The 15,983-nt window shown below is 37.5% G+C and overlaps 1 protein-coding gene across 1 annotated transcript in view; it reads left to right on the top strand.

Moving 5' to 3' along the window:
- Positions 1-372: 372 nt before the first annotated feature.
- Positions 373-15,983, top strand: part of SLC13A1 (solute carrier family 13 member 1) — a 77,843-nt gene continuing 62,232 nt past the window's right edge. Inside the window, exon 1 of the mRNA XM_019924675.3 lies at positions 373-1,538. Within this exon, the coding sequence (XP_019780234.1) occupies positions 1,440-1,538 (99 nt within the window). The 5' untranslated portion in view covers positions 373-1,439. The remainder of the gene's footprint in view (positions 1,539-15,983) is intronic.

The raw sequence follows: 15,983 nt of genomic DNA, 5'->3' as shown, positions 1-15,983 counted from the left end.
TTATAATTACCCTCCTTTTTTTCACCTGAGAAATTCAAGATGTAATGTGCCTTTCTGGTTTGGAGACTTTTTTTCTGCTTACTGATTTTCCTGAATCACTATATATGATATATCTTTAGAAATTTAGACTTTTAGAGGCGAAAAAATGTTTTCTCATCCGCATTAACAATACAGTGAGGTGAGTGTTGGTGAAAGAATTATCTTTCTTGAAGGGAAAAGAAGGCAGAGTTATATTCATGGGGCATAGAAATAAGGTCTAAATGCTAACCACAGATTATTTAAAACTAAGGTTATTTGTGGCAAGAGAAATTGACTATAGATTATAGAAGGAAATGTGTTTTGTTTATACCTAGAGCCAGGTGCATAGTAGTTGTTTAGTTGAGGTTTGTTGTATGATTAATTTATGACACAATGAGAAACTAACCAGTGAGTCCCTAGCCCTGAGGTGTTTCAAAACAGATCCTCCATGTCACTGTCAGAACAGTTCCCGTTTACACACACACACTCCTCTTGAATGGCCATATCTCTGTACAAATTATCTCTGTACAAATTCCCTGATAATTATACAGTCAATATAGTCAGTATCAGCACAATAGTATCAACTCAGTTCTGAAAAAGTCTTACAGGTGAGGGCTTATGGAAGACTTTATGGTAACTTTTGGTTTCCTATCCAAAGAGGTCATAGAGTCCAAGAAACATGGAACTTTGCTTTCGAACAGTGAAGAAATTATTGTGCAACTGAGTGTGGTACTGGGGAGAAAAATACTATTCACTCTCAGAAGCAGTGGTATTTATCTTTTGAATGAGAACAGAGAAGTCCTAAATGAGAACGGTCAGGAGCTCTCCTCTGAGCCAAACTCCACAAAGGCAGTGCATTCGGCTGCCTCAATACCTTATCTGAGAAGTCCCAGAAGAACCCATCTGTAGCAAAAACTTGCCTTTTCACACTGGAATTCCTACTACTGGGGTTGCTATTTCGATTCACAAACTGAAAATGAGCTTCACTAGAAAGGGTACTGGAGGCACCCAGTAAAGACCTGCTCAAGGCACCACGCAAGTGTGGAGCCTCCAATTCAGGGAACATCAAAAGGTAAGGAGGGGCCTCATCGTGGGCAGACTCAGCCAGCCTCATGGTTTGCCTTCTCCTAGACTTGGCCAGTTCACATTCCAGTTAATGTGCACAGACTAAATCAGGACAGTTTTGCCCTTCAAAAACATAACAGAAAATGGTCTTTGAGTTCTTGCAAACACTCTTGAGCTTATCTCTCCATGTGAATTGTGACAGTAAAACAATAAAAATCGAGATTTAATTTTAACTCATTGGTGAGTCTGGGGCAGTAAATGAAGACGATGGGCTAGAGAAATATTAATCCAGGTTGGCTATTTAACGTCTGCCTTTTTTTGGAGGAGAACACTATTGAAGGCACCAGTTCGGGACAATGAAATTCTTCAGTTATATTTTAGTTTATCGCCGGTTTCTCCTTGTACTTTTCACTCTGTTGATTTTATTGCCACTGCCACTCATCCTCCGCAACAAGGTAAGTGAACCCGGAGAATGGGCTGGTGGGTTTTCTGATTTATCTAATTGTCCTTTATTGTTGCTATGTAATTGTCTGGCTCAGAGCTGAATGGGTGATGACACCTTGGGCTTGAAATCAGGATGGTTATACATTGTGTTTTGTCCATTTTTTCTCCTTTTTAATGATTAATGTTGTTGATCCTTGGTATGATTAACTGCAATAATTAAATAGTATATTCAGTCAGAATTGTTCTCTGCCTGGCAACCAGATGAGAGGAAGGGCAAAAGAATCACAGCCCTTGAGATCCTGTCATTCTAGTTATCAATCTCCAGAGAGCATCCTGGGTTAACACAATCCTTTCCCCTGAGACGAGGCAGCAATGTGACACTGGGGGAAAGAGATAGAAGAAAACTTGGGAGTCCTAGGGAGGGTCTAGCGCAAACTAATTTACTTGACAGCTCCGTGGCTTGGTGTGGGCCATGGAATCTTCTGGAAATCTGGTTTCCTTATGCTTCATTGAAAGCATGAAGTAATTTTCCTTGGTTAATCAGAAAAGTCTAATAAATAACTGTACATGTTCTGAGCATTTGAGATTTTTTATCATTTTGGTGTGCTTGTAGGGATTTTTCTGTTTCCTTTTAAGTGTGGTCAGTCTAAGTCCAGAATAATAAACACAATGCATTTTTAATACCTTGGGGAAATGACTGTATCAGCAAACACTTAGTGAGCACCTTCTCAACGCCAGGCACGATGAGTATCTCTTGGTGGTAAGAGGACAGTCACCAGAGTCAGAGTTAGGTCCCAGGTTTCCACTTAGAGGCTGTGTGACCTGGACAAATTAATTAACCTCTCTGTGCTTCCATTGTCTCATATGTAAGAGTGAGAGAGTAACAGGCTTGTTATGAGGATTAAATAAATAAGCACTCATCAAGCACTTACTTGGAGCTGTGGCTGGCACACAGTAAGTGGGCTAGTGAGAATCTCCCCAAATCTGTTGATCCCACAGCTGTGCAGTTCCCGCCACCCCATGATGCCTTTTCTCTGAGCAGAAGAGAACCTTTCTGATGTTCTTCTCTCATAAGCATTAACCAAGGTTATACTAGTCTGGGTAAAAATAGAATTGCAGTAATTATAATACTCCACCCTCCCTCAGAAGTCTGCCACTGTCTGAAGGAAAGTCGCATCAGCTACTGAAAAGTCTCTTTTGACTCTGTCAAGGCCTCCTCTACCTGCAAAGCCGGCAAGGGATCTGGCCTCTGCCACCCACAGCTGCGGGGTGTTTCCTTCAGGAGGAGGTGCAACGGAGGTCTCACAGTGCCCCGAGGAGCGGGGGAAGAACTCTCTCCCACTTTTCGTCAAATATTGTTCTGAACCCCCAAAGTTTTAGAGAATGTCTAGTGAAAACAGCGGGCACACTCCATGGTCTTTGGTTTGGTTGGCTTTGTTTTGCAAATTCTTTGTGACTAATCCTCCCCTGTTCCCCCTGCCCCTCCCACCCCAGCTAGTTCTGAGGACTCTTCTGTGAGTCTCTGGCAGCCACTAGATGACAAATGTGAATCACAGACATAGGGATTTCATCTGAATGCCCCCCCCCCCCCGCTTCGAAGACTCGTCACTCCATCTAGTGCGCATGACGGCCTTCTTTTTCCAACTCCCCTGGTCCTACCCGTCCCCCAGACCTGGCTGACTCCTACCATGAGTACATCCTGATTCATACCTGGACACCTGCTCTATTTTAATATTTCTGGGTTACTCTCAGTATAAGTCCTTACTTATGGCAGAGAAAATAAGTTAAACTAGTCAAGACAAACTTTGGCCATGAGTGCATATCATCTGTGCTGCTCCTTTGACATATACACATATGACACTTTGAGTATCTTCCATAATTTTCAGAGGAAGTGAATATAAGCTCCTTGAAAAGGAAGAACAATTAAATTAATAGAAAGCAACATTCTCCATGCATGAGTCATTAATCAGAAAGTGCACATTAGGTCTGTGGGGAAACCTGGCAACAAGTTGCATTTGACAAACTGTGTTCCTCTTTCCTTTCCCTCTAATCAACTCATTTGTTAAAACTCAATTAATGTTAATGGGAGGATTTTTTTCTAGTACAGTAACATGATTTCATTTTTTGTTTACTCTAAATGCATACTTAACCATTCAATCAACCGCTAATCAAACCCAAAGAATATTATTTTAACTGCTGCATACAAGGAGAGCAAAACTTTGTTTCAGAGGATGTGGGCCTTTGGAGTGTTTAAAAGTTAGGTAGAGGCTTACTTTGACATGAATGCAAATCAATTTATTGTAAGCAAATCAATTTATTGTAACGTTCATGTTACCAAACCGGAGAACCCTATGCTTGCTTCCAAACCCACAATAATAGTCAAGCAAAACAAAGTCAATTTTGCTTTATAAAAGCACAGTGAATCTACATGATGTAGAACCAACAAACAATAAGTTATTGGCTGATTTTTTTTCATTTTCCTTCTGATTATTGAGTTGTTTCTATAGACCAGCCTTAACGCTTACCTTAATTCAAAAATGTAGCGTCAATTATGAGAGCCCCTAAGTGGCTTTGCAATGTAATGTTCAAAAGGGAGGGGAAGGGCTTCGCTTTGCAGACATGTGACCCAACAAAGGCCAAATAGATGCTACTGAAACTGGATTTGAACTCAAGTTCTGTCAGAACTCAGAATTCATGATTTAACAGTGGTTTTGTTTTACTCTTTTCTGTATTTTGTACTTTTGAAGATTTATCCTCTATTTTGAAGAGTCACATAAAGTGTGGCTTGATAATCATTTCTGAACAACTCAGGCATAACTCTTTACAATAATGCTTTAGACAGGTCAGACCAGAGAAGAGGTGCATCTTTGCCATTTCCTCAATTGACCTCATGCAACTCAATGTCTTTAAAAGGTAGAGAATTGCAGTGATTCTAACCACTGGGGCGGACCTGTGAGAACTGGAGTAGCGGTCTCATGTGTGTCATTTGCTGAATGTCCCAGAGTCCCAGATATACAAGCTTGTATTATCAGCTTGTCAGGATATGGTGCCCCTTTCCTTCACGCCTGTGCCCAAATGTTTACCATGAGTCATGGCATTTAGTAGGCATCTTAAAATCTTCTAGTTGGAAGAGACCTTGGAACTGTGTATTTCAGTGTTTTCATGGAAATAATATTTTACAACGAAAGAAAATATGTACTGATATCACCCCAGAAGCCTATGAGCATAAGTCAAACAGAAGCTCAAATTGAATCCTTATGAATTAGGTATTGTAACTGGTCAAATTTTGCAGATTAGAAATGGAGATAGAAACATGCAAATAGCTTACCAAAATGTGGCTATACAGATGTTTCCAATCAACATCTGTCTGACTTTAGAGCCAGTGATCTCAACCACAACTGAGTATCTGTGTCTTTATAGCTTCTGAGGGTAATAAGTATACTCCTAACACATTGGTGTAAATGTCACTTTACTAAAGGAATTGTATTTCCTTATTGCTTTACACTGAAACATCAAAAATACTGTCTTTTTAATCATCACATAAGTATAAGGGTGGTCCTAGTCCCTTCCCAATTAATAGTTCGTGGTCAGTAAAACAAGCCTGTAGTGTAATTGATATTTATGTAAATATTTGAGTAAAATTAATAATTTCACTGAATTTTTCTTTTTGGAGAGGGAATATCTTAAATATTCCCAGATAAAAACTTGTTAAAATTGGCCTAGGCTACGTGCCGTAGTCCCAGTGATATTCACAGTGCAACTTTGTTCTTTTATGAGTATTTCTAGCAGCTTGTTAATTTTACTTCTCAGAACTCCGTACTATTTCTTTACTTATTTTTCTAGTTTCTTGGCTTTTCTTTGTATTTCTTTTGATGGAACAAAATGATAAAAAGAAGGCCAAGTTTGTTTGAGGAGTTTTAATAGGAGAAAACTGAACAATAATATTTTCTGTTTGTAGACAGCATCCTTCCAGGTGTGTCACTCCATCTAATTTACCCATTCATTATGGACCCCCTTTTTTTTTTTTCAGTTAAGGAGACAGGAAAACAGCCACACAGATACTGAGCAGCATTCCCTAGTTGACTGGTTGTAAATCTGAGACCAGATTTCAGGTTTCTGTCAGATACTTCAGGATTTCTCTGGAAGATATTTTACACCAGGAGAAACTTGAAGAGAGGAGAGGGGAAGAGTCAGCCGAGCAGAGAGCCTTAGGGCCCTGGACCAGCCCAGGTTAGGGATGGAGGAAACACAGCTGGGAGGGCCACCTGCTTCTGTTTCCTTCAGCGTCTATGCATCTGATGCACCGTAAATTTCAAAGTTATAATAGAAATTATAATAAGTAAAAGAAATGATACATAATGAGAGTCTTATGGTGCTCCATCTAGAAAAACTAAACAGGTGGGAAAAAGGTAGCTCTTGTAAAGAAATGTAAACCTTAAAGTGATAAAGGCTCTGATGGAAGGGGGAAAGTGGTAGGTTGAGAAGTCTGACAAACGAAAGGAAAATGAGTGGGAGAAAATTTAAAAAGACCACAGGTGAGAGAAGAGGGAGGGCAGAATTCTGAGAAAACATACAGAACTTTTAAAGGGGCAAATCAAGTAATGAAACAGTTGATATTGTTTTTAATGTTGGTCTCAACTGTTGTAGAGATTTAAGATAAAGGGGGGAGATGCTACAAACTCCAAGAAAGGGAACATTTTAGATACAAAAGAGCGTCAGAATGATGGAGGGCAAGAAAAAGAAGGCATGGAATCATGCTAATTAATGTGGTAGGAGATGAACAAAACCAGAAAATCCAAATGTGATATATATTTATTTCATGAATATTTGATGAGAACTTGCTAGGCCCAAAGTAGTGTGCTCAGTGAACAGTGGCATGTTACGCAGCTTAATGTTTCTGCTTTCAAGTAGCTTGCACAATTGCTGAAAAGTCAATATATACCATGGCCAACATTCATCACAAAATAAGGTTGTATATAAATCCATGCCGAATGATGGAAACAAATGATTTGTGTTATAGACATGTAATTAAAAGGTGAATATATCTCTAGGGATTCATTGTTCTTCAGCCCCTCCATTCCCCCAGCCACACACATCCCACTTGCCCACAACCTGCTGCTCCTTCTATTTTCCCTGTCTCGGAGAATCTGCTACCCCGTTTCCAGGTCTGAAATCTGTGTGTCATGTCAGATCCCTCAGATATTCCTAAGCCCTCATCACTCAGTCTATGTTGCTTTACCTCCTGAATCCACCCGCTTCCCATCTGTGTCTTCATCTCCGTTCCTGCTGGCACTGCTCTCCTCAATCCTGTCTTTTCCTCTCTCTTTCATAGACCATTTTCACACTCTTCCCCCAGAGTCTCCTGCCAGAGGACTATTTTTAAAATGTCAACCTCGTCCTATTGTACCACTGGTCAGACATCTTCCATGGCTCCCTTTTGCCGACAGGGGGAAAATACCTAAACCAAACATGTATATACTGATGGATCTTTGGGATTTTGCCATTTATTCCTCCTAATAGCCCTCCCCAAAGCCCCCAGTACCTATCTCCCGCATTGCATTCACATTTCCCATGGCGGCGATATTTCACTATCTGCCGCCCTAGGAGACCCATGATTGTTCTTCCCTCTCTTTCTCTGCACATGCTGCATCCTCCTCCTGGAATGCCCACTCCTTTCACCCTGTCCTTCTTGGGAAAGGCGGCTTGGGCTGTGATACAAACAGAATCATCCTCCATGCTCTCATTGCACAGTCGTGGAGACATCGGCCTCCATCGTAGCATGTATTCCATTTTGCCTTTATCTTTGCCTCCCCCTCTAAACTGCAGATACCTCAAGAACACAGAACATGTTGTTTAACTTGTTTCCTCCGGCCCAAGCACAGTGCCTGTCACACAGTCAGATAGTTGATAACTGTGCTGAACGGATGGATTAAGGACCTCTCGCAGCAGAAGGATATGGTACATAGCTAGATCTTGTAGGAGGGATAAGATACAGGAGAAAGGAGACGATGAAAGGAAAGAACTTCAAATAGAGTATAGAGAGCGACTAAGGGACAGAACAAGAATGTAGGTGTAACAGGAGTGTGTCTCTTCCATGAAGCTCTTCTTTTCCTTTCATGATACATATTTATGCCTTGGTTGGTAACAATAGTATATGTGAATGTCTACTGTCAGCCTCCTAACAACCATTAGTATAGTCAATATTATCCCCATTTTACAGATGAGCAAACAGACACTCAGAGAGATTAAGCAATTTGCCCAAAGTCACACAGCCTCTAAGGGGAATGGGAGGATTTAAAGACAAGCTGTCTGGCTCCCAAGCCCATTGATGCTATTGCTTCCTTAATGGCATTTATATCAGATTTTTACAACCTCGTGCACCATTGTTCCTGCATTTGTAATTACAAAACACATGTTGAGATGAGGTCTCCCACTGCCTGGATTACAGAGCAACCACGACCCCTGATGACCAAATAATGTGAGCAAGAAATAAACTTTGGTTGTTTCAAGCTGCTGAGATTTAGGGGGTTTTGCCACAGCATAACCTAGGCTGTCCCAACTTATCTAGCATATTCTGAAAAACTCGCCAAGTGATTCTGTCATGCTACCCTCTGGCCCATGTCCTCATCTGTAAAATGGACAAGACTTAAAAGAGTTTTCAATGTTATTTGCGGACTGGCTGCCCCAGAGTCACCTGAGGTACTTACGGATGTGAAGTCCGGGATGCTGCACATTTAACAGACTCATCATGATTCGGAAGCAGTTAATCCATGGCCTGACTTGTTATCACACCCTGGTGCACTGGAGAACAAGATGATCTCTATGGCTATGTCCAGTTCCACTGTGTGCATGGGGTGTGAATACAGCATGTCTCCTTTGCTAATTGCTTTTAGAAGTTAGATGAAAAGGAGTTAAAAATTCCCTTGTAACTGACATAGTGGAGCCACCAATTGCCTTTCCCTGCTACCCATTTTGGGCTGAAAACTAACTAGAAATGCTAATTATTTTTCCTTGACTTTGTAGTTGAGCTTCTTACTCTCCATCTTCCAAGATGGAGTCACTTTAACCTTTGCAGTTAATATGGATTGAGTCTTGAGAATTTCCTGCAGCAGTAGGGTAGGTGTGTCATGAACCATGCAAAGCCCTTTATGGGTTCTGTCAAATAATAACAGTGTTTTTCTTGTAGCACACAGATTTAGAATGCATTATTTTTCTCCTGTCTTAATTGCTTTGCATTCTTTTTTGAAAATCAATTGCAGTGAGTGAGGCCTGTGATTGGTCCTGCTCTTCTCAAGCTGTGCTGAGAGATGGTACCTACATATGTACTAATTCTTCAGTGAAATTATTCCATAATATCAGTCAGTGTGTCATTAAAAAGGGGGAGAAGAGGTGAAAAAACTATATTTTAAAGCCTAATTTATATTTCAATTCCACCCGGAACAGTAATTTGAAAGAGAACCAAGGTGATTTTTAAATATAATCAGCCACATTTCCCAAGATAATTTGACACTCAGAACTTCAGTAGGGGGGAGTCATTATCCACATTGCCTAGTCATAGGGTCATTTGCCTTTTCTGCCTCGGTAGCAAGTTCCTGGCTGTGCTTACTTGGGGTGGTTAAGACACCATATGACTAATATTGTGAAATGGGAAAGTGGGAGAGTGGCAGCTACTGGGAAGTGACCTATGCAAGTAAAAGTTTTAGTTCCAATTTCAGCTTATTAGCAAGAGAGGTGAGAACCTCAGGAGAACTATAGAGACAATTCACCCACCGGGATGAGCGCCAAAACATCCAGTGCCGGGCAAGTAGGAGCGAAAACAGAAAAGAGAACAAGGCAAAGAAAAGAGATTCCTAGGCTAAAGAATTTATGCCTAGTAGAGGGATTGTTTTATATAGGGATCAAGATATATGAATAAAAACAGCTGTAGGAAAGACACCGAGGGAAAAAAGCTTCATTCATTTAATAAATATTACTGGGCACTTACTGTATGCCAGGCATTGGTTTAAGTGCTGGGACTAAGGCAGTAAATGAAATGAGATGTGCTCTCATGGATATACTTGGATTGAACTCTACTACATACTAGCAATGTGATTATTGATCCTAAGTTCAACATGGAATTACCGTACCTACTTTACAGAATTTTGGTAAGGTCTACATAAAACAAATATTATATCTGGCATGTTGCAGGCATTCATAAATGTTATTTTCCCCTCCTCTTACTTAGTCATAAGTCAGAAAAACAGATTTGCCTATTTATTTGGCAAATATCTTCACCTTTTAAATAAGATTTCCTATCTTTAAAGCCTGTGATTACCAGTCTAGATGAAGTTTGTACAATTAAGACCCCCCTCATCCCTTTCTCCACCATAAACACAAAGCTAATGAACAACTCTGTAGACCAGAATGGGTCAGAAAAGCACGCAAGCAGAGCAGATGTGAGAACCTGTGGTCTGAAGTGCTCCCACATCATTCTAGGGTCAGAGTTAATTTTAGTGCCACAAACAAGGGCTGGAGAATGGTTTTCTTGGCAACTATGACAGGCCCAAAAAAAAGCTAGACTGACCACTCTCTGTGGTGGCATTCAGAGGAGGCAGATTCTGCCCAGCCTCCCAGGCAGAGCTGATCCAAGCTTCCTGATCCACCTAGATGACAGGATTTGCATTGTCCTGGGAGGACAGGACCTCAGGCTGACAAGATAAGGCACACTCTGTACTATGAGCTAAGGACTGGCTGGAGGCAACTGTAAAACTTCTAGATGGTAAATAATGAGTACAGAAAGAAAAAACACAAAAACAAAACAACTACCATACAGGGTAAATCTGGAAATAAAATTTCAAAATGAAATAAGACAACCAAGAAAGTCTGACAATGCAATCAACACAGAGATGAAAACACTCCAAATAAAATGAAAATAACAGGGAAATCAATAGATGAAGAAAGGGGGAAAATCCACAATAGATGTCAAATTATTTTTAAAATAGAAATATACAATATTGTATTACAATATGCAATTACACACCAACATATTAAATAACCTAAAAGTGGATAAGTTCCTAGAAACATACAACCTATGAAGACTGAATCATAAGGAAACAGAAAACCTGAACAGACCAATAATGAGTGTGAGGTGCTTGAATCAGTAATCAAAAACTTCCCAACAAAGACAGGCCAGGACCAGGGCTTCACTGGTAAATTCTACCAAATATATTTTAAAAGAATTAACGCCAATCCTTTTAAAACTGTTCCAGAAAATTGAAGAGGAGCGAACACTTCCAAACTGATTTTATGAGGCCAACATTATCCTCATACCAAAGTCAGGCAAAGAGACAATACAATGAAAGGAAATCACAGGCTCCTCTACAAAGTACTAGCCAACCAAACTCATTAGCACATTAAAAGGATCATACAACATGAGCAAGTGGGATTTATCCCTGGGATACAAGGATGATTCAATATACACAAAACAGTTAATGTGATGTATCACATTAACAGAATGAAGGATTTTTAAAAATCACATAATCATCTCAATAGATGCAGACAAATCATTGACAAAATTCAACATCCTTTTATGATGAAAAACTCTCAACAAATTAAGTATAGAAGGAATGAACCTCAACATAATAAAGGATGTATATGACAAGCCCTGAGTACATAACATCATACTCAATGGTGAAAAACTGAAAGCTTTTCCTCTAGGATTAGAAATAAGACAAGGATGCCCACTCTCACCACTTCTATTTAATACAGTATTAGAAGTCCTAACCAGAGCAATTAGGCAAGAAAAAGAAATAAAAGGCATTAAATTGGAAAGGGAGAAGTAAAATGATCTTATGTGTAGAAAACTGTAAATACTGTACAAAAAACTGTTATAACTAATAAACAAATTCAGTAAAGTTGAAGGAGACAAAATCAATGCAAAAAATCAGTTGTTTTCTACACACTAACAACTATGAGAAAAGAAAAATTTTTTTTAAATCCTATTTACAATAGCATCTAAAAGAATAAAATACTTAGGAATAAACTTAACCAGGAGTTTCACCTTCTGAAAACTATAAAACTTTAAAACATTGATGAAAGAAATTAAAGGAAACCCACATAAATAGAAAGACATCTCATGTTCATGGATTGGAAGACTTAATATTGCTAAAATGTCCATCTACCCAAAGCAATCTACAAATTCAGTGCTATCCCCATCAAAATTCCTATGACATTTTTTACAGAAATAGATAAAACAATCTTAAAATTCATATGGAACCACAAAGACCTTGAATAACCAAAGGTATCTGAGCAAAGAGAATGAAGCTTGAGGCATCACACTTCCTGACTTCAAAACACATTACAAAACTACAGTAATTAAACAGTATCTTACTGGCATAAAGACAGACATATAGACCAATGAAACAGAATAGAAAAATCAGAAATAAAACCATGCATATGTAGTCAACTGATCTTTGACCAGGGTACCAAAAATACACAATAGGCAAAGGACTTGAATGGACATTTCTCCAAAGATGATATACAAATGACCAACAGACATATGAAAAGGTACTCAGTATCACCAATCATCAGGGAAATGCAAATCAAAGCCACAGTGAGTTATCACTTCACACCTATTAGAATGGTTTTAATTTTTTTAAAAAAAGATGTGTTGGTGACGATGTGGAGAAATTGGTACCATGGTATACTGTTGGTGGGAATATGAAATGATGCAGTCACTATGGAAAACAGTATGGAGGTTTCTCAAAAAATTAAAAATGGAACTACCATATGTATGATGCAGCAGTCTCACTTATAGGTATATAGCCAAAAGAATTGAAATCAGGATCTTGAATTAGTCTTTGTACTCCCATGTCCATTGCAGCATTATTCACAATAGCCATAATATGGAAACAACCTAAATGTCCATCAATGAATGAATCAATAAAGAAAAATGTGTTATCTATAGACAGCAGAATATTATTCGGCCTTAAAGTAAAAGAAGGAAATCATGTCATCTGAGACAACATGGATGAAATCATGTCATCTGCGACAACATGGAGGACATTATGCTGAGAAATAAGCCAGTGATAGAAGGAAAAATACTGCATGATTCCACTTTTATGAAGTATCTAAAATAGTCACATTCATAAAAGTAGAGAGTAGAATGGTGGTTGCCAAAAGTTGGGTGGAGGGAGAAATGGGGAGTTGTTCAACAGGTAAAAGTTTCAGTTATGCAAGTTCTAGAAATCTGCTGCACAGCACAGTAACCATAGTTAACAACAATATTGTATTGTGCACTTAAAATTTTTAAGAGGGTAGATCTCATGTTAAGTATTTTTAACACACACACACACACACACACACACACACACACACACACACAAAACAAAAACAAACAAAACCCAGAATGGGGCCTCAGGAAACTTTTGGACATGATGGATATGTTTGTTACCCTGATCGTGGTGATAGTTACACAGGTATATGCATATATCCAAAACTCAGCAAACTGTATACAATATATATGTGCAGTTTTTTGTGTATCTATTAATCCTCATTTTTAAAAAAAGAAATATAAACCAAGAGCAGGTGAATATAAAAAAAAAGACTAGTTAGAAATCTTGGAAATGAAAAATAAAGTCTCTGAAATTCTTTTAAAAATCAAATTTTAAAAACTCAAGATATAATAAACTGTAAACTTTAAACTGAGTACACTTGAGGACATAATCAGTGAACTGATAAGAAAGAATACTAGGAATTCACCTAAAAATCAGACAGAATAATAAATAAATAAATATGCTTTACATGAAAGAATAATTTGAAGGATGAGTTCGGAATTTCCAACATACATGTAAAACGTATTCCTCCTGAAAAAAGAGGGACTAGAAGAGAGATTATATTCAAAGTAATAATGGTTAAAATTTTCAGAATTAAAAAAGATATGAATCCTCAGATAGAATATGCATTTCTAAGTACAAAATAATTTAATTAAATATTAGTCCATGTTTAGACACATCATAAATGAAACTTCAAACCACCGAAGATAAGGAGAAAATTTTAAAGCTACCAAACAGTAAAGAGAACAAAAATTATACAAAAGGATGATAATTAGATTAATTTCTCATTTTTTTCAACAATAATGAAGATGTCTAGTACAGATTTACATGACCCTTATGGGGAAAACTTCAAAATATTATAGAAGGAATTTAATGAATACCTAAATGAATGAAAGTGTTCATAGATGGGAATATTTTAAGGCCATTTCTTGTTTTATAAATTCTGTGTAATTTCAATAAAAATCTAAAATTCAAAATGTAAAAGCCTAAAACTATCAAGGCAAGTTTGAGAAAAATGTAAGATAAGGGACTTGAGGTACAGATTGTAAAACTTATTGAAAAGCTATAGTAGTTAAAAGAGTTTAGTAATTCTGCAAGAGTTGATGTTTGAAAGGCGGTGGCGGGGAGTAGGTGATTGAGGGACAAAACAAGGAGTCCATAAACACATGTGCCTGCATTTGTAGCGATTTGGCACAGGAAATAATATAGCAACACAAATTAGATGGACCAAAGATGGACCATCTAATAAAAAAAGCCAGGGCATTTAGGTTATACATTTAGAAAAAAGGCTTCAGATTCTTCTACAAGTAAATTTAGGCCCTACACTTGAAAACAGCCTTTTTAAGTTTTAGAAAAAAATATGGGAATATAATAGAATATAGAAAGAATTTCTCATACAAGGTAGTAAAAGCACAGAATATAACAGAAAGGATTTTAAAATAACTGCATTAAAATTAAAATCCTCTTATCAACCAGAAATAGAATAAAACCAATTTCATAGATGAGTCAGAGAGTAAGACAAATATTTGCAAATATATACTTATAAAGAAATATTATTAAGAATCTAAAAATAACTCCACAAATTCATGATAAAAAGAAATAACTGAACAGAAAGATGGAAAGAGACTATAAATAAGGTAATTTTCAGGAGAGAAACAATTATGTTCAATAACCATGAAAAAAATACTTCAGTGGTATTCAAGCAGATGCAAATTAAGAAGAACTTTCCATACTATCAGATTGTCCAATAAATAAATTAGTCCAGTATGCCAATGGTTGGTGAAACGGAACATTCTCACATTGTTGGTGCTAATACTGTATAAACTGATACAACCATCTTGCATACTTTCCACTCAGAAACTTCGATAACTACTTTTATACACTAGCTTAGAAAATCTCTTTCCTATATTCACTTTGGAACTAAGTACAAAGATGTTCGTAGCCCGTAAACAGCCATCAGTAGAAAAACGGACATATGAATTCTAATGTATTTATAAAAAGAAATGCTCTATCCATTTAAAACAAATTAACAATAGGCCTTCATGTATCAACATGAATGCACTTGAAATAGATAAAACATTGAGTGAAAAAGCAAGTTGAAAAATCACATATACAGAAAATCTTATTTAATCTCAAAACCACATGATGTTTATTAATGCATTAATGTAGTAAAATGTAGTAAATACATGTAGTAAAATCACAAAAGCATGGATGGAGAGGACACACATTCTAGATAGTGGTTGACTTTCAGGATTTCAGAGAAGGAAGTGGAGTGGTGTATATAAATCTTGAATGTTTTATTTATTTCTTAAAAATTCAAGCAAATGTGGCAAAATATTAGCATTTAAAAATATGTGTACGAATGTGTTTATTATATAATTTTCCATATGTTCTTAATATTTCATAATTTAAAAAATGCTTTTAAAACATATACTGCTAGAAGGCTTCTTATGCTTCATTTTTTCAAAAATATCAAGGATCAGGAATCTCTTTTTTTAAATTTTTATTAGAGTATAATTGATTACAATGTTGTGTTAGTTTCTGCTGTACAGCAAAGTGAATCAGTTATACACACACATATATCCACTCTTTTTTAGATTCTTTTCCCATATAGGTCATTAGAGAGTACTGATCAGAGTTCCCTGTGCTATACAGTAGGAGGTCCTTATTAGTTATCTATTTTATATATAGTAATGTGTATATGTCAATCAGGAACAGGAATTTCTTGCCCATATTGGTTGGTAATCATCTGCACGTAATCTCTCTGGTAGTTTGAGAGAATCTTCTTTTAACAGGAAAGGTGGAGATGGCCCTAAATGAGCCAGAAAGGCACAGCGTACACACACAGACCAGGAAAACACAGTCAAGTGACATTACTCCTCACACTATCGAATGGAATTTACAATATCTGTATTCTGCATAGCTGCCTCTGCCTGGTGGATGTGGTCTGCTGAACTTCTCGGTGTAACTTTTGGAAGTGGTAGAGGGTATATAGGTTTTTTTTAACAGAAAATCGGTGTTTTTATTTTTGGGGAAGTCCTCTGGACTTTTCCCCCTTTGTTTCATATAGTATTTTGAGAAGAGATCATGACTTAAAAAATATTTCTGTAAGATCAGTCTTACTCATAATTTTGAATCTTTTTT

This window comes from Tursiops truncatus, chromosome 9, assembly GCF_011762595.2.
Source record: "Tursiops truncatus isolate mTurTru1 chromosome 9, mTurTru1.mat.Y, whole genome shotgun sequence".
Taxonomy (NCBI): domain Eukaryota; kingdom Metazoa; phylum Chordata; class Mammalia; order Artiodactyla; family Delphinidae; genus Tursiops; species Tursiops truncatus.
This window is presented reverse-complemented; position numbering and strand designations above follow the sequence as displayed.